Genomic DNA, 19,476 nt, shown 5'->3' with positions numbered 1-19,476 from the left:
ACAATCTCTGCTTTTTATACAAGTAGCCCCCCCCCCCGGCAGATCAGGGGCCATCTTGTCATAGCGCACAAACAAGTGATAACGTTAGCTCCATTACTGCCCATATCTCCACACAGCTGTGCCCTTGGAAGATAGTAAAAGACAGGATGAACTGAAAACCCTGTGGTCATTCTTAGGCTCTTTGCTTTAACCGTGTGACTGGGTTACTCTGAAGCAACAAGAACAAATACAGGCCTATACAGGTCTATCTGTTCCTGAAGTTTTATCTCCATCCCATGTCCTTGACTACACACCCAGACCAGCTGCAGGGAGCTAGAGGGAACCATCCTTTCTCAGAAGCACAGCATTTGCACCAAAGAAATGTCTCTACTATTGTTAAGCATATTCATTATTAACTATTAATATTAAACAAATCAGGTAAATACGTGTATTCCCCAATAGCCCATCCAAGAAGGCTCAATGTCATTGGCCACCGATAAAATTACGTCAAATCACGTTATATCTACAGTAACTGTGATTGGACTGATCATGTCAACATCATACTTTCAAAATCTTTACTAGCAGTCATCATCATGAATCAAGTCGACAATATACTGGCAAATCGTTTTTAATCCTTGTCATATGAAGAGAAATAATGAAGATAAATTATAGATAAAATGTATCGGTGCTCATTGGCCATTGGACTTCAACATTACATAACAAGTTGGAAATCGCAAATTCAACAATGAGTGGTTTGGAAGGAATCAGTGACAGTGGCTAACTGCAAGCATTGTAAAGCAATCACTAGCCTGCTATTCAGTGGAGTTGCTGTGTGGTCCCAAATCTGGGATTAAGGGTCTCTTTTCCAAGTTTAAAATGATAAACATTCAACATTGGCCATGCTGTCAACGAAGCATTATTTGCTCAAAACAACTGTTAACTCTGAATTCCGACTGGGACAATACGTTTTGAACGTTCATCCAACTCTGAATTGTACATCCGGAACTCAGGCCTCTTTCTAGAGCTACGACCTGAAGATCAATGACGTCATGATTCGACCAGTTGTCTTGAAAGCACCATAAATCCAGAGAGTGCCAGACTTTGATGAGTGCCTACTGTTCTGACTTGGTGGTGCACATGTAGCCTATAACCTGTTTTAGAGAAATGTAATCATCGAATATTGTAAGAGCTTTCATTGTCTGCTTATATGCCCCCTTTATTTATCCTACAGTTCTGACTTGGTGTACAGGGAGAACACTGTAAGAACGGCCCATGTTCTGAATTCTTTCGCTGTACATTTCAAAAGTGCTACACAAATAGTTATATTGACTACGACCGTCCTAGCTCGCTCATTAATGTCTTAATTGAAATTACGGATTGCCTTTTATCCGCTTGTCGTCCCCTTATGCCATAGTTTGTACATCTCAATTGTCATTAGAAACCACATTTGTTTAAGCAAGACAGCCATATCAGCAATGTTTTTTTATCAGCCTGAATGAATTGTTTCGCTGCCAGACAAGGCTCCGCTGATAGCCAGGTGTAGCAGTGGTAAGATGTTGGGACTGCTGTTGGGACAGCTTTATGTAGGCCCTGTTTGTGGGCACCGTTTATAACTGTTATAGTGCAATTCATGTATTGTTTACTGTTGTGTTGTGTAGTGGCTTTGCTGGCATGCATCCCACTTGTTTTGTTTTTTTGCCCCACCAAGATTTACATGCTAAAATCGCCACTGATCATAACAATGCATGCCTTCTGGACACATCGATGCAGGCACATCATTTTCATGAAGTCGTCAGTCAACCCATCTATCTGTAGCTGTTGTAATGATTTGATGGCCAAAATGTCATGTTTTTAACTTAAAATAATAAAACATCAGCTTTTGAGCGAGATTCGCGTGGCTCGTGCATATTCTCTTCAAACGTTCTTATGATTTTTGGCTGCACCTATTGTCAGGAAGCATTTGACACTTTCACGCATGGTAAACTTTCATAATCATATTTAATAAAATAAAAAGCAAAGTTGATTCGACCACATTCATGAGCATCGCTGTCCTGAGTGACAGATTCACACTCAATCTAGCACAACACATTTTCGGCGACTCCTCACATAATTGGAACACTGAATACACCAGGATGCCATCCAGCCAACATTTCCTAATGCCTAAAGTACGGACATACAGGCCTTATTCAGAAAGTAGGAGAGACTATTTTGGATCAGGTCCCCCCGTCAATGTAATTGTATTAATTTTGATACATAAAGCAAAACTGATCCCAGATCCCTACTATTACCCTGAGACGCTTTATAAATATGGGCCCAGGACTCTTAATTAATTTGTGGCACTGAGTGGCAAGAACCATCAGACTTCTCAACATGCACATACAACAAGTTAGTTTGGGACTGAAGAAAGTGTCCTGTTCACATTCTTAACATACTCTTCTTGACTTTTTCACTGTATTTATCGTAGACCTATTCTTGACCTTTGCCTTGCGCTGTACTCATGTAATGTATTTGCAAGGACCTTGCATACATTACTGCAATATAAGATTTTATAGCTTGTGTGGTCTATGGTTCTTTCTGTTTGTGTGATATATAATAATATACAGATGGTCATCGGTGTCAAGATGTGATCAGGAGTGAATTTTTTTGTGTGCCTTTATTTAACCAGGTAAGTCATTGAGAACACATTGTCTTTTACAATAACAGCCTGACCAAGATGGAGCAATGAACCGTGCAGTAAGCAGACAAGTGACAATTTACAGACAGAGTTGCTATAGTTTAGATCCCTGTAATATGGATATCTTCCATACAGGGTTATAGCACAATGAGCCCAGAAGAGCGTACCGCCAGTACATCCATTCTTTAATGCTTTCCTTGTACATATGTTTGTCCTGTGTAACTGCATGCTTTTCTTTGGGTGCTGAAATCTGTTGGCTACAGTTGACAGATTTTTTGTTATTTTATAAAATGAATTTTTTAGGAAAGGGGCATTTTGCCCTAATTCCTATTCTGACCCTAACCTAACCCTAAACCCTATTCTGACCCTAACCTAACCCTAACCCCTATTCTAACCCCAACCCCTATTCTGACCCTAACCCCTATTCTAATCCTAACCCTAACCCTGGCTCCTATTCTAACTAACCCCCCTAACCCTAATCCTAATCCTGTTTACTGGGGGTTAGCTAGCTATGCTAGCAGACATTAGTTTATGCTAACCATCTGGCTAGCATTTATTTCATCTCAGACTTTCTGCTAGTGAGGTTGCTAGTTCGCTAACTGGGCTAGCCAGTGCCTAAACTACAGCTAGAAACAAATGATCAACCATAAAGGGCCGAGATTGGAGGGGGGGAATCTTTCCCCCAACATACTAACCTAACATATTACTACTTTACCCCCAGGGGGCATACCCTACCTGTGCTTGTTCTGATTGTTATAGAGTTGTCCGTTGAATTTGGAATCTATCTTTTTTATTTAAAAAATGGCATTCTGCCTAAACTAAAAAGTCTGCCATGCAATGACGGGCTGCTCCTTCTCCATTAACAAACAATGGCTACCTTGTCAGAGGTCGCGTAAAATGCTACTTTTATCAAAACCTACAGATTTCAGCACCCAAAGAAAAGCTCATAGTTACACAGGACAAACATAGGTACAAGGAAAGTGTTCATTTAAAGAATGGACAATTTTTACAAGTAGGCCTAACGACTGATAGCAACTTGAGTCACGATGTAGTCGGTGGTGGTACACTCCGCCAACACTCATTGCTACTCAACTCCATTTAGTTGGACGGAGTTAAATTTACTAAGCTACAGACAAAGCAGCCTATTTTAAAATAACTTAACACATTTAGGAAATGTACATATTTACAACATGGATTTGGTGCAGAATGTGTGCAGCTATGTCAGTATCTTATTGCACTGGCATCACACCCTTTTAACATTCAATGTGTGAAGTTTGCATTTGAATCAATATATCAATCCTACACACACATCTAGTGCCAGTAGGCCTATTAAATTTTTGACATTAGCCCATATGCATTGCATTTAGCTTTAACAATAGATATTTGATAATTGAAGAATACTTGACTTTCTACCGTAGCACAATGCTTGATTTTTTAATGTTCGCTATATAAGATAGACAGTTGACTAAACTAATGTGCCATAAAAGGGGGAACGTAATTTTGACACTGGCCACACAGTGCAGTCGTCACTAGTTCCCACAGCCACAAAGTCATAAACCCCGCCTATTTCTACTATTTATCTTCTTAAAATTGGATTTTAAATCCAACCCTAACCTTAACCACGCTGCTAACCGTATGCCTAACCCAATCCGGATGAGAGATTGCCTTTGTGAGAGGTATTGACATTTTGAAATCACCGAGCTCTCTGTTTAAGTGACTAGCGCACAGCTCAGACACCCATACATACCCCACAAGACATGGCACCAGAGGTCTCTTCACAGTCCCCAAGTCCAGAAAAGACTACCAGAAATGCACAGTAGCCTACTACATAGAGCCATGACTACATGGAACTCTATTCCACATCATGTAACTCAGTCAAGCAGTAAAATCGGATTTAAAAAACAGATAAAACTACACTGTATGGTGTGTGTGAAGAGAGAGACACACACAGGCACACACGCATTCGCAAACACAAGTTAACACGCACTCTACACACACATACATTTTAATATTGTTATTTTGCTGTATAATTGATTTTGTATTGTAGATATGTTATGGTAGAGTAGTGTGTAATAATGTGTTGTGTTATGTATTGTTTTATTGTATGTAATTGTGATTGGACCCCGGGAAGAGTAGAAGCTGCCTTGGCAGCAGCTAATGGGTATCCGGAAAAAAATACAAATACAAAACCCCTAACCTTAAATTAAGACCAATAAGCACATTTTGTATTCATGAATTCATACTAATTCAACACCGAATAATTTTGAATTTGTGGCTGTGATAAACCACACAGCAGGCAGGCGGAGTTATCTTTCCCGAATATGTAATTGATTGGGCCACATTGACGCGCGTCACATGAAAATAAACATGTCTGACTTCAGTGTTTGAGGGTCTACATAACGAAGAAATCAGTACAATTTATCGTATTTTGAAGCTTATAGAATGGTAAGTGTTACATGAAAGAATTCTGCATATGTTTGCCATGTTTAAATTTGCTCATGTTTTGCTTGCCACATATCCCATGACATCAAAACATGAAAGTAGCCAGCTAGCTAGCATACGATACGGTCAGTCAGTGGTGGCTAGCTAGGTAGCTAGCTAGCTAACTAACTAACGCGGTAGCTACTGTAGCTAACTAGTTGAAGTTTTTTCCTAAGGAGACAGCGTATTTTCTGAAGCTAAACTCTCTGATATAGTTCATGAGCCAGACCCCCAAATTTGGGCCGACGATGTCTCATAGTGATTTTTTTAAAAGGTCTATAACTATGTCCCTAGAGTTGGAAAACGTGTGATAGCGGTGCAGCAATGATAGCTTTCCCATTCATTTTTCTCATATGGATTTTAGCATATGACAAACAATGTCAAGTTATTGCTCATATATAATTGGAAAGCTTAGATTCACAGCTATCCATCAGACACATTTACAGAAAGTGCAGGTCAACAGATATTTGACCTCTAGGGTACATACGAATTACCTGTATAAATGGCTTTAAAAAGGAAGCCCTGACAAAAAATTTACTTTGTTTGACAAGTGGTTCTGAAAGGTCATGAAATTACCTTTCAAATTGTATATAATATAACCACATTTGAAACCAACTGCTATTATAACTATTATTTAAAAGGTTGCCCATATTGTGCCATTGACATTAGAATATTGGAAGCTTAGCCATATAATTCCATGTAATGGGGAAGCTGTTTTTGGATTGTAACTTTGGTAGTCGAGGCACCAAATTGCACACACATAGCTAGAAAAAGGTTTTAAAAAGATAAGATACAGGGCCATAACAGAATTCATGCATTAACCCCACAGAAGCCTTTTCCCAATATGGCCACCAAACAACTCAATGGGGTCTTATTGGACATTTCCACATGACCATACCTGTATGAAATATAATTGTAGTATGCCCAAAAATAGATTGAAATGTTCATAGTGATGTAGAATACACAACCATATGAGCCAGGTGTGCCAGATATACAGTACCAGTCAAACGTTTGGACACATCTACTCATTCAAAGGTTTTTCTTTATTTTTTACTATTTTCTACATTGTAGAATAATAGTGAAGACATAAACTATGAAGTAACACATATGGAATCATGTAGTAACCAACAAAGTGTTAAACAAATCAAACTATATTTTATATTTGCGATTCTTCAAAAAGCCACCCTTTGCCTTGATGACAGCTTTGCACACTCTTGGCATTATCTCAACCAGCTTCACCTGGAATGATTTTCCAACAGTCTTGAAGGAGTTCCCACATGCTGAACAATTGTTGGCTGCTTTTCCTTCACTCTACCATCCGACTCATCCCAAACCATCTAAATTGGGTTGAGGTCAGGGGATTGTGGAGGCCAGGTCATCTGATGCAGCACTCCATTACTCTCCTTCTTGGTAAAATAGCCCTTACACAGCCTGGAGGTGTATTGGGTCATTGTCCTGTTGAAAACAAATGATAGTCCTACTAAAACCAAACCAGATGGGATTAGCGTATCGCTGCAGAATGCTGTGGTAGCCATGCTGGTGCCTTGAATTGTAAATAAATCACACAGTGTCACCAGCAAAGCACTCCCACACCATCACACCACCTCCTCCATGCTTCATGGTGGGAACCACACATGCGGAGATCATCCGTTCACCCACACGCATCTCACAAAGACACGGCGGTTGGAACCAAACATCTCAAATTTGGACTCCAGACCAAAGCACAAATTTCCACCGGTCTAATGTCCATTGCTCGTGTTTGTTGGCCAAAGCGGGTCTCTTCTTATTATTGGTGTCCTTTAGTAGTGGTTTCTTTGCAGCAATTCGACCATGAAGGCCTGATTCACACAGTCTCCTCTGAACAGTTGATGTTGATGTTGAGATGTGTCTGTGACTTGAACTCTGTGAAGCATTTATTTGGGCTGCAATTTCTGAGGCTGGTAACTCTAATGGACTTATCCTCTGCAAAAGAGGTAAATCTGGGTCTTCCATTCCTGTGGTGGTCCTCATGAGAGGCAGTTTCATCATAGCGCTTGATGGTTTTTGCGACTGCACTTGAAGAAACGTTCAAAGTTCTTGAAATGTTCCATATTGACTGACCTTCATGTCTTAAAGTAATGATGGACTGTCATTTCTCTTTTCTTATTTGAGCTGTTCTTGCCATAATATGGACTTGGTCTTTGACCAAATAGGGCTATCTTCTGTATACCCCCTACCTTGTCACAACACAACTGATTGGCTCAAATGCATTAAGAAGGAAAGAAATTCCACAAATTAACTTTGAACAAGGCACACCTGTTAATTGAAATGCATTCCAGGTGACTACCTCATGAAGCTGGTTGTGGTTGAGAGAATTCCAAGAGTGTGCAAGCTGTCATTAAGGCAAAGGGTGGCTATTTGAAGAATCTCAAATATAAAATATATTTTGATTTGTTTAACATTTTATTGGTTATTACATGACTCCATGTGTGTTATTTCTTAGTTTTGATGTCTTCACTATTATTCTACAATGTAAAAATATAGAAAAACCCTTGAATGAGTAGGTGTGTCCAAACTTTTGACTGGTAGTGTATACAGATGTGAAATTATTCACATAATTGTTGTAAGAATATGCCCAAAAAGCTGTCTGAATCACTGATTTCTGACTATTTATTATAAATAATGGCAATATGTCATTTTCAAACATGTAAAATGGATATGTACATGTGAATAGTCATGGATGTGAGCTGATTAAAATGATGTACTATGTTATCCTATGAACTGTTTTCATAAAACAGGACTAGAACTTTGTAAAATTCCATAGGAATGACAATTAGTTCTCACCTGATGATGATGATGATGATGATGATGAGAGCAGCATACCATTACACGTGCAGTTGAAGTCGGAAGTTTACATACACTTAGGTTGGAGTTGTTTAAACTAATTTTTTTCAACCACAAATTTCTTGTTAACAAACTATAGTTTTGGCAAGTCGGTTAGGACATCTACTTTGTGCATGACACAAGTAATTTTTTAATTGTTTACAGACAGATTATTTCACTTATATTTCACTTTAAACAGCTTGGAAAATTCCAGAAAATTGTCATGGCTTTAGAAGCTTCTGATAGGCTAATTGACATACTTTGAGTCAATTGGAGGTGTACCTGTGGATGTATTTCAAGGCCTACCTTCAAACTCAGTGCCTCTTTGCTTGACATCATGGGAAAATCAAAAGAAATCAGCCAAGACCTCAGAATAAAAATTGTAGACCTCCACAAGTCTGGTTCATCCTTGGGAGCAATTTCCAAACGCCTGAAGGTACTACGTTCATCTGTACAAACAATAGTACGCCAGTATAAACACCATGGGACCACGCAGCCGTCATACCGCTCAGGAAGGAGACACGTTCTGTCTCCTAGAGATGAACGTACTTTGGTGCGAAAAGTGCAAATCAATCCCAGAACAACAGCAAAGAACCTTGTGAAGATGCTGGAAGAAACAGGTACAAAAGTATCTATATCCACAGTAAAACGAGTCCTATATCAAAACAAAAATAAAACTGTTTGGCCATAATGACCATCATAATGTTTGGAGGATAAAGGGGAAGGCTTGCAAGCCGAAGAACACCATCCCAACCGTGAAGCACAGGGATGGCAGCATCATGCTGTGGGGGTGCTTTGCTGCAGTAGGGCCTGGTGAACTTCACAAAATAGATGGCATCATGAGGAAGGAAAACTAAGTGGATATATTGAAGCAACATCTCGAGGAAGTTAAAGCTTGGTCGCAAATGGATCTTCCAAATGGACAATGACCCCAAGCATACTTCCAAAGTTGTGTCAAAATGGCTTAAGGACAACAAAGTAAAGGTATTGGAGTGGCCAGCACAAAGCCCTGACCTCAATCCTATAGAATATTTGTGGGCAGAACTGAAAAAGCTTGTGCGAGCAAGGAGGCCTACAAAGCTGACTCAGTTACACCAGCTCTGTCAGGAGGAATGGGCAAAAATTCACCCAACTTATTGTGGGAAGCTTGTGGAAGGCTACCCAAAACATTTGACCCAAGTCAAACAATTTAAAGGCAATGCTACCAAATACTAATTGAGCGTATGTAAACTTGTGATGTGATGAAAGGAATAAAAGCTGAAATAAATCATTCTCTCTACTATTATTCTGACATTTCACATTCTTAAAATAAAGTGGTGATCCTAACTGTCCTATGACAGGGAATTTTTACTAGGATTAAATGTCAGGTTTTGTGAAAAACTGAGTTTAAATGTATTTAGTTCTCTAAATTAAGACGTATTTGTACTATGGTGCCATTGCAGTAATATAATTTGCCTCAACAGGCCCAACATTGGATTTGACTATACTGAACAAAAATATAAACGCAACATGTAAAGTGTTGATCCCATATTTCATGAGCTGAAATAAAAGATCCCCAACATTTTCCATACGCACAAAAAGCTTTATGTATCTTAAATTTTGTGTACACATTTGTTTACATCCCTGTTAGTGAGCATTTCTCCTTTGCCAAGATAATCCATCCACCTAACAGGAGTGGCATATCAAGAAGCTGATTAAAACAGTATGATCATTACACAGGTGCACCTTGTGCTGGGGACAATAAAAGGCCACTCTAATATTTGCAGTTTTGTCACACAACACAATGCCACAGATTTCTTAAGTTTTGAGAGAAAGTGCAATTGGCATGCTGACTGCAGGAATGTCCAACAGAGCTGTTGCCAGATAATTGAATGTTCATTTCTCTACCATAAGCCGCATTCAACATCGTTTTAGAGAATTTGGCAGTATGTTCAACCGGCCTCACAACAGCAGACCATGTGTAACCACGCCAGCCCAGGACCTCCACATCCGGCTTCTTCACCTGAGGGATCGTCTGAGACCAGCCACCCGGACAGCTGATGAAACTAAGGAGTATTCCTGTCTGTAATAAAGCCCTTTTTGTGGGGAAAAACTTATTCTGATTGGCTGGGCCTGGCTCCCCAGTGGGTGGGCCTATGCCCTCCCAGGCCCACCCATGGCTGCGCCCCTGCCCAGTCATGTGAAATCTATAGATTAGGGCCTAATGAATTTATTTCAATTGACTGATTTCCTTCTATGAACTGTAACTCAGTAAAATTGCTTAAATTGTTGCATGTTGCATTTTATATTTTTGTTCAGTATACATTGTAATGGAATGTACGGGGCAGGTTTATAGACCTCATAATGAAAACAGCTACTAGGATAGCTCTGTATATCATTTTAATCAGCTCACATCCATTACTATTCACATGTGCATATCCATTTAAACATGTTTGAAGAGGAAATATTGCAGTTATTGATCATAACATGTTCAGAAATCAGAGATTCATCTGGATCATGTGGTTGTGTATTCTACATCACTATGAACATGTTTGGGCATACTACAATTATATTTCATACAGATATGGTCATGTGAAATGGTCCAATTAGACCCCATTGAGTTGTTTGGCGGCCATATTGGAGAAAGGCTTCTGTGATGGCCTTGTATCTACACATCTTTTTCAAACCCTGTTCTAGGGTGTGCCTCTGACCAAATGTACATTCCAAAAACATACAGTGGGGAAAAAAATTGGATGATGAAAATTACAGGCCTCTCATCTTTTTAAGTGGGAGAACTTGCACAATTGGTGGCTGACTAAATACTTTTTCCCCCACTGTAGCTGCCCCATTACATGGAATTCTATGGCTAAGCTTCCAACATTTTAATGTCAATGCCACAAAAAAGGCGATTTTTTTTTTAAACAATAGTTGTAGCTGGTGCTTTCAAAGTTGGTTATATTGTATATAATTTCATGACCTTTCAGAACCACTTGTCAAGCAATGTTTAAAATGTATCAGGGTTTTCTTTTTAAAAGCCATTTATACAGGTAATTCTGATACGTACCCTAGAGTTAAGTTCTGTTGACTTGAACATTCTGAGAATGTGTCTGATGGATAGCTGTGAATCTAAGCTTTCCAATTATATGTGATTAAAGGGTATAAGTGAGCAATAACTTGTTGTATACTGACATTGTTTGTCATAGGGTAAAATCACACAGAACGTGATAACACGCAGAAAGCTACCATTGCTGCACTGCTATCACACATTTCCCAACTTTACGGACATAGACCTTAAAAAAAATCACTGAAACATCTTTGGCCCCTCCCCTCCTGGCTCATGGACTAATAGGCATACCATAAAAGAGTGGGCCTGTCATGCCAAATAGTGTCCCCCTGCCAAAAAGTCCCCCCACCCCAGCGTCACAGTGGGATTCGAGAAGCTATTAGCGTCCGTTGCTATATCAACGGTGTGATGAGCTAATGCATGGAATTTTGGAGGTCATTACAGACAAAATGATATTATTTTCATCCCTGCTGTATAAACATTGCTTATATCCACAACAATTTAGCTGATTAAGATAAAGATGACTTTGAACTACTTTTGGGTACCTTCATATTTCAACAGCATTAAAAGTCGTCATGTCTTAAACAGTTCTTAGTTTTTGAAATGGCAAAGAAAACGTGTGAACTGCATATTAATTTACCTTTAAGATCGCAAAGTGAGCTCCCATGAAGTTATTAACACTTCATGTGCATATCAGTTCAAGTCATACACTGACTCCTCTGGCTGGCATATTTTTATTTTGAGCTTCCCTTGTCTAGTCTTACTAAAGTATGCTATTAGTCCTATTATGATTATTTTTTCCCTACCTCCCTTCCTCCACCACATAGCTCAGTAATACGCAGTACACTTGTGGTTGAATATAATTCAGGACACAACAGACAGTTGAATAATATTGAACTCACAAGTACCAAAAGGGATATACAACAAATCATTAAATGAACAGCCTGTTGGGGGAAGGGAAACGGGCAATATTTAAGATTGAAATATGAAAAAGTAGTTTTTTTGTGGAACAGATGTGTCATGAACTTGTTGATTTTATTTAATATACCCACATGGCAGTTATAGACTGAAATACATGAGTATAGGCTAACATCAACACATAAACAATAAAATAGAATTTAGTTGACAAAACAGAAGTATGAATGACAAGTGAAGTACATATGAGAGGGGGGCAGCCTTGGCAGAAGTAGGGTATGGGTGATAAAAAAAAAAAAGAAAGGGAATTCTGGCGTGTGGGATAGAGAAGAGGTGGGTGCCTCTTCTCACTTTCCCTTGACAGGCAGCCAGTCTCAGAAGGTGGACTTTAAGAGGGAGACTTTAAAGTCCAGTGTATGTAGTGCATCTGTGTATCTCACTGAGCCCAGGATGATATGTCAACCACAGGTCCCTTAGCAGATTAGATCAAACCACATGACATTAACAGTAGCTGTAGATAATGTAATGAAAAGTGGGATCTTGGAGGGTGGTTGATCATGGAGGACATAAGTTGGATCCAGGTCTGGGGAAGGGATACGGTAGGCTTCTCAGAGCATGGCAGAACCCGTAGATCCTGAAGAACAGGAGCAGATTAAAAGGGAAAGAGACAGAGGCATAGAAGGATGCAGAAGGAAAACACACAGGTTACAGGTAGATCCAGGCCAGGTTGAATTATCCCCACATAGCTTAAACCTATCCAATCCGCTCAGGTCTACACAAGTGTATAGGGTGTAAGGGCTAGAGGTTGATTTGGGATTCAGGGATAAGCTCTTTCTCAATTAGTCTTTTTTGGATGACTCATGTCCTCTCTCTTTGCCTCCTTTTAAAAACGGATTGGAGGAGAATATCTGAAGTTCCTCGCCTGTAAGGGCTAAAGGACTGTATTAATCTTAGGTTGCTGGTTTGGTTTGGGCGTGTTCGCCCCCGGGTGTCAGTCAGAACGCAATGATGGCAAGGCACTGTGAACAGTTGACTTGTAGATTACTTGGAGGAATAACAGTATATAACAGGCAGAGTATGTACAGGGCTATGGGTTGATCACTAGGAAGTCTACTGCGTGTACCACTGATTCATAACTATGGGTGTGGAAGAGTGAATGTGTGGTTTCTCTAGGAGAGAGCAGAATACAAAGTGCCATTAATAACAGGATAACATACATAGAAGTACAATGACATTGCAAAGTATTCAGACCCCTTGACTTTTCCCACATTTTGTTACATTACAGCCTTATTCTAAAAATGATTTAATTGTTTTTTCCCCTCATCAATCTACACACAATACCCCATAATGACAAAGCAAAAAATGTTTTTTGCACATTTATTACAAATAAAACATTTCAGACCCTTGACTCAGTACTTTGTTGAAGCACCTTTGCAGCGATTACAGCCTTGAGTCTTCTTGGGTATGACGCTACAAGCTTTGCACACCTGTATTTGGGGAGTTTCTCCCATTCCTCTCTGCAGATCCTATCAAGCTCTGTCAGGTTGCATGGGGAGCGTCGCTTCACAGCTATTTTCAGGTCTCTCTAGAGATGTTCGATCGGGTTTAAATCCGGGCTCTGGCTGGGCCACTCAAGGACATTCGAAGCCACTACTGCATTGTCTTGGCTGTGTGCTTAGGGTTGTTGTCTTGTTGGAAGGTGAGGTCCTGAGTGCTCTGGAGCAGGTTTTCATCAAGGATATCTCTGTACTTTGGTCAGGATCGAGGGAAAGATGAACAGAGCAATCTCCCAGTCCCTGCCGCTGAAAAACATCCCCACAGCATGATGCTGCCACCACCATGTTTCACCGAAGGGATGGTGCCAGGTTTCCTCCAGACGTGACACTTGGCATTCAGGCCAAAGAGTTCAATCTTGGTTTCATCAGACCAGAGAATCTTGTTTCTCATGGCCTGAGAGTCTTTAGGTGCCTTTTGGCAAACTCCAATCGGGCTGTCATGTGCCTTTTACTGAGGAGTGGCGTCCGTCTGGCCACTCTACCATAACGGCCTGATTGGTGGAGTGCTGCAGATATGGTTGTCCTTATGGAAGGTTCTCCCATCTCCACAGAGGAACTCTAAAGCTATGTCAGAGTGACCATCAGGTTCTTGGTCACCTCCCTGACCAAGGCCCTTCTCACCCGATTGCTCAGTTTGGCCGGGCGGCCAGCTCTAGGAAGAGTCTTGGTGGTTCCAAACTTCTTCCATTTAAGAATGATTGAGGCCACTGTGTACTTGGGGACCTTAAATGCTGTATAATTTTTTTGGTACCCTTCCCCAGATCTGTGCCTCGACACAATCGTGTCTCGGAGCTCTAAGGACAATTCCTTCGACCTCATGGCTTGGTTTTTGCTCTGACATGCATTGTCAACTGTGGAACTTTATATAGACAGATGTGTGTATTTCCAAATCATGTCCAGTCAATAATTGAATTTACCACAGGTGGACTCCAAGTTGTAGAAACATCTCAAGGATGATCAATGGAAACAGGATGCACCTGAGCTCAATTTTGTCTCATAGCAAAGGGTCTGAATATTTATGTAAATAAGCTATTTGTTTTTTAATTGTTCATAAATTTGCAAAAAAATCTAAACCTGTTTTCGCTTCGTCATTATGGGGTACTGTGTATAGGTTGATGAGGGAAAAAAATAATTTAATCAATTTTAGAAAACGGCTTTAACGTAACAATGTGGAAAAAGTCAAGGGGTCTGAATACTTTCCAAATGCACTGTATATGACACCACTTAAAATATAAACTATAAAGGCATCATTATAACCATGTTTCAAACAGAAGGGAAAGATGATAGGTTTTACATCGTCCAGATATTTCATTAGTGCAGATTAAGACGACACAGGGAGAGAAAGTCATTTGGACTTGTTTGTTTGTCACTCACCATTTACTGATTGACATGGTTGAAGTTGCGCTCGCTGCAGTGATGGTAGGGATTCCAGAGGAATGGAGCTTTAAAAAAGAAGGGCAACATACTGCTTTTAATTGAGACATTATGCAAAAAACATTGTTTACATAATCAGATAATTACTTGTGCAATGTAAACATGGAAAATATCAAGGCTAGTTGTCTTGCATCCTGATGTGATTTTTGAAAGCTCAGCTCGCATTTCTGTTGCTGGGAGGAAGTTGTTTGACACAGGCCCACACCATTGCAGCCTGGTATGGAACAAGAAAAACAAAGGATAAACTACCTATCATTAATGTAGTAATTCAGCAAGAAATCAATTCATTTACACACACATATTGATATTCAATAGGTACTGTTATTGCTAAAAAATAACCTCACTGCAACAGGGTTTCCTATGATCTACTAATACAGGTCCTTCTCATATGCATTTCCCTGACTAGGCCTGTAGTCTGAAACCAGCCTCTCTAATGGTAGACCCAGGTACAATCTGATCAGTCATGAGTTCACCTTTTTCTCATAACATTTTACAGCTGATATAGCACATGTCATAGCACTTGTCATAGGCTACTTAGTATAAGAGAGAGCTATTTAAATCAACTGAATTTCTACAAACACAGATAATACAATACAAAACAAAACAAAGCTAGCTAAATAAAGAGATTTGGAAAAGTGGTCTTACCTCATAGTAGTGTTTGCATCCATCATTTGCAGTGTCCAAGCTTGCTTGCAGCATGCTCATGCTAGCTAAATCAAGGTTTGCAATCAAGTTTTGCAAATAAACATCAATGCCCATGCATGGATCATGTTTTGTACTTTATTCACCAATAATCGGTGTGATTTAAAGCTAAAACATATTGTAAATAGTGTAAATAACCTGTAACAATCATCGCATTTTTCCCCTGTCTTTTGACCGCACGCGCTTCTCTCTCCACACACCTCAGAACAATCAGAACATAACAACCAGCATAGCAACGAATGCTATCGATTTTTTTTTTTTTTCTTTCATTATGTAGCCCTGGCAGAATTTGGCATGTTTTAGCAACGGCCCTAGCAACGGGCGCTAATAGCTTCTCGAATCCAGTTGTGACTTTTTGACAGGGGCTCAATATTTGGCATGACTGGCCCACCAACAAATTTGTGACATTTTCACACACAGGCTACTACATCAACAACTTAAACATCAACAATGGAGTAGGCCTAATGGCTAAATCCTATATTTTTTGTGTGGTGATGATAACAGTAGGCAGTTGTACTATCCCATTGATCAAAGTATTCGTAAGTCATCTCCAAAAATAAAATAATGGGCTATATTATTTAACGCTCATAAATTACTTCTGGAAATTATAGAGATTCAGCTTTAACTTTCTGACTTTATCATTATGTAGGTTGTCGGAAACATCCTCTTACGCCTGAGAGGGTCTCTGGAGTTCAAGTGCCAGTTGGACAGCACAGATGGTATGTAGATATTCATATTAGTATTGAAATTTGGGGTGTGGGGGTGTGGGGGTGGGTTGGGTGGATCGGCTAACTTCCTGCATTTCAACATGTTGCGATTTGTGCCGAGAGGAACATTTGCAGTTTTATAAAGCTATTCTACACATTTTGTCATGCGGCTAAAATAAAATGTTGCAATTTTAAAGCTTATTTCCTGCAATTCTACACATTTTGCACCCTGAGGCTACTTTTCAATTCGCTAGTCCAAAAAAAGTCTGCTGAGCCGTATCCCGCTAGAATTAACGATAAGCATCGTCTAGTGATCTAATGATAGGACAGGTGCCTGTCAGTCACAAAGTGAGCGATGGTTTGACACTGCTGGTTTGACAGTCTGCTGTCTGTCCCCCCTCTCTGTACCTGGGTGTGTGTTGTATGCGCTGTGGTTGCAGTCAAATGTCTTTATACGGCGAAAGAGAGCATGAATTTGCATGTCCCATATAATGTGAGTGAATTTACACGTCCCATATAATGTGGTAACGATGAGTCGAAGTCCACTTAGCCTATTGTTTTCTGGCACATTAATGTACTTTCTTTCATGTGCAGGGTCACACATTAGGCTAACGATGGCCCCCTGGCCCGGGGCCAGTAAAAACATGTTGGGTCATTGGATCTAGTCAACTTTTCAGAGCATTTTTGCTTTCCAGTTCAACATTTACCTGCTCTGTTGTAGTCTACCATTGAAAACCATTGAAGACCACACGCATAAATGTCATGCTAGTTGTATTTGAGCAATATGATTGGCCGTTCATTCAAGTACTACCACGCTCCCCGAAGTCACAACTCGAGCAATTGAGCAATACATGCAAGCGGTCCAGAGCAAAAAGAAGCGTCCACCAATCTACTCGCTGAGCTTATTTATTCTAGGGAAAGTGATTTACAAAGGTTTATTCTAGGGAAAGTGATTTACAAAAGTAAACCTTATAGTGAACATACTAGCAATATGCTACAAAAAGACACCTAGCATTCGTCTTGGCTAGCCTACTGTAAGCATGTCTATCTCTTTTGGAACATTTGTCTTAAAGGGACAGCATCCTATTTTTAAATCTTCTCAATGACATACAGTACTTGAATGCAATTAATAATACAATTCTAAAGAATAGTGTGTGTGTGTGTACATACATACATACATACATACATACATACATACATACATACATACATACATACAGTTGAAGTTGGATGTTTGCATACACTTAGGTTGGAGTCATTAAAACTCGTTTTTCAACCTCTCCACAAATTTCTTGTTAACAAACTATAGTTTTTGCAAGTCGATTAGGACATCTACTTTGTGCATGACACAAGTAATTTTTCCAACAATTGTTTACAGACAGATTATTTCACTTATAATTCACTGTATCACAATTCCAGTGGGTCTGAAGTCTACATACACTAAGTTGACTGTGCCTTTAAACAGCTTGGAAAATTCCAGAAAATGATGTCATGGCTTTAGAAGCTTCTGATAGGCTAATTGACATAATTTGAGTCAATTGGAGGTGTACCTGTGGATGTATTTCAAGGCCTACCTTCAAACTCAGTGCCTCTTTGCTTGACATCATGGGAAAATCAAAAGAAATCAGCCAAGACCTCATAAAAAAAATTGTAGACCTCCACAAATCTGATTCATCCTTGGGAGCAATTTCCAAACGCCTGAAGGTACCACGTTCATCTGTACAAACAATAGTATGCAAGTATAAACACCATGGGACCACGCAGTCGTCATACTGCTCAGGAAGGAGACACGTTCTGTCTCCTAGAGATGAACGTAGTTTGGTGCGAAAAGTGCAGATCAATCCCAGAACAACAGCAAAGGACCTTGTGAAGATGCTGGAGGAAACCGGTACAAAAGTATCTATATCCACTGTAAAACAAGTCCTATATCAACATAACCTGAAAGGCCGCTCAGCAAGGAAGTAGCCACTGCTCCAAAACCGCCATAAAAAAGCCAGACTACGGTTTGCAACTGCACATGGGGACAAAGATCATAAGTTTTGGAGAAATGTCCTCTGGTCTGATGAAACAAAAATAGAACTGTTTGGCCATAATGACCATCGTTATGTTTGGAAGAAAAAGGGGGTAGCTTGCAAACCGAAGAACACCATCCCAACCGTGAAGCATGGTCCTCTGTAGCTCAGCTGGTAGAGCACGGCGCTTGTAACGCCAAGGTAGTGGGTTCGATCCCCGGGACCACACGTACACAAAAAAAATGTATGCACGCATGACTGTAAGTCGCTTTGGATAAAAGCGTCTGCTAAATGGCTTATTATTATTATTATTATTATTTATTATTAAGCATGGGGGTGGCAGCATCATGCTGTGTGGGTGCTTTGCTGCAGGAGTGACTGGTGCACTTCACAAAATAGATGGCATCATGAGGAAGGAAATGTATGTGGATATATTGAAGCAACATCTCAAGACATCAGTCAGGAAGTTAAAGCTTGGTCGCAAATGGGTCTTCCAAATGGACAATGACCCCAAGCATACTTCCAATGTTGTGGCAAAATGGCTTAAGGACAACAAAGTCAAGGTATTGGAGTGGCCATCACAAAGCCCTGACCTCAATCCTATAGAACATTTTTGGGCAAAACTGAAAAAGCGTGTGCGAGCAAGGAGGCCTACAACCCTGACTCAGTTACACCAGCTCTGTCAGGAGGAATGGGCCAAAATTCACCCAACGTATTGTGGAAAGCTTGTGAAAGGCTACCTGAAACGTTTGACCCAAGTTAAACAATTTAAAGGCAATGCTACCAAATACTAATTGGGTGTATGTAAACTTCTGAGAGAATGCCAAGAGTGTGCCAAGCTGTCATCAAGGCAAAGGGTGGCTACTTTGAAGAATCTCAAATATAAAATTTATTTTGATTTTGTTTAACACTTATTTTTTGGTTACTACATGATTCCGTATGTGTTATTTCATAGTTTTGATGTCTTCACTATTATTCTACAATGTAGAAAATCGTAAAAAATAAAGAAAACCCTTGAATGAGTAGGCGTGTCCTAACTTTTGACTGGTACTGTGTATGTATATACATATACATACAGTGCGTTTGGAAAGTGTTAAGACCCCTTGACTTT

The 19,476-nt window shown here is 39.9% G+C and overlaps 2 protein-coding genes across 2 annotated transcripts in view; one reads left to right on the top strand and one right to left on the bottom strand.

Moving 5' to 3' along the window:
• Window positions 1-4,983: 4,983 nt before the first annotated feature.
• Window positions 4,984-19,476, top strand: part of LOC121562848 (ufm1-specific protease 2) — a 23,784-nt gene continuing 9,291 nt past the window's right edge. Inside the window, 2 exon segments of the mRNA XM_041875009.2 lie at window positions 4,984-5,098; window positions 16,296-16,365. Of these exon segments, the coding sequence (XP_041730943.2) occupies window positions 5,096-5,098; window positions 16,296-16,365 (73 nt within the window). The 5' untranslated portion in view covers window positions 4,984-5,095.
• LOC121562851 (ankyrin repeat domain-containing protein 37-like) overlaps window positions 12,268-19,476 on the bottom strand; it is a 21,826-nt gene continuing 14,617 nt past the window's right edge. Inside the window, exons 4-5 of the mRNA XM_045218241.1 lie at window positions 14,885-14,952; window positions 12,268-12,588 (exon numbers count right to left, since the gene is read on the bottom strand). Coding sequence (XP_045074176.1) covers window positions 12,563-12,588; window positions 14,885-14,952 — 94 coding nt within the window. The 3' untranslated portion in view covers window positions 12,268-12,562. The remainder of the gene's footprint in view (window positions 12,589-14,884; window positions 14,953-19,476) is intronic.

This window comes from Coregonus clupeaformis, unplaced genomic scaffold (assembly GCF_020615455.1).
Source record: "Coregonus clupeaformis isolate EN_2021a unplaced genomic scaffold, ASM2061545v1 scaf1454, whole genome shotgun sequence".
Taxonomy (NCBI): domain Eukaryota; kingdom Metazoa; phylum Chordata; class Actinopteri; order Salmoniformes; family Salmonidae; genus Coregonus; species Coregonus clupeaformis.
The sequence above is the reverse complement of the archived record's forward strand: the minus strand, read 5'-3'. Positions and strand labels throughout refer to the sequence as shown.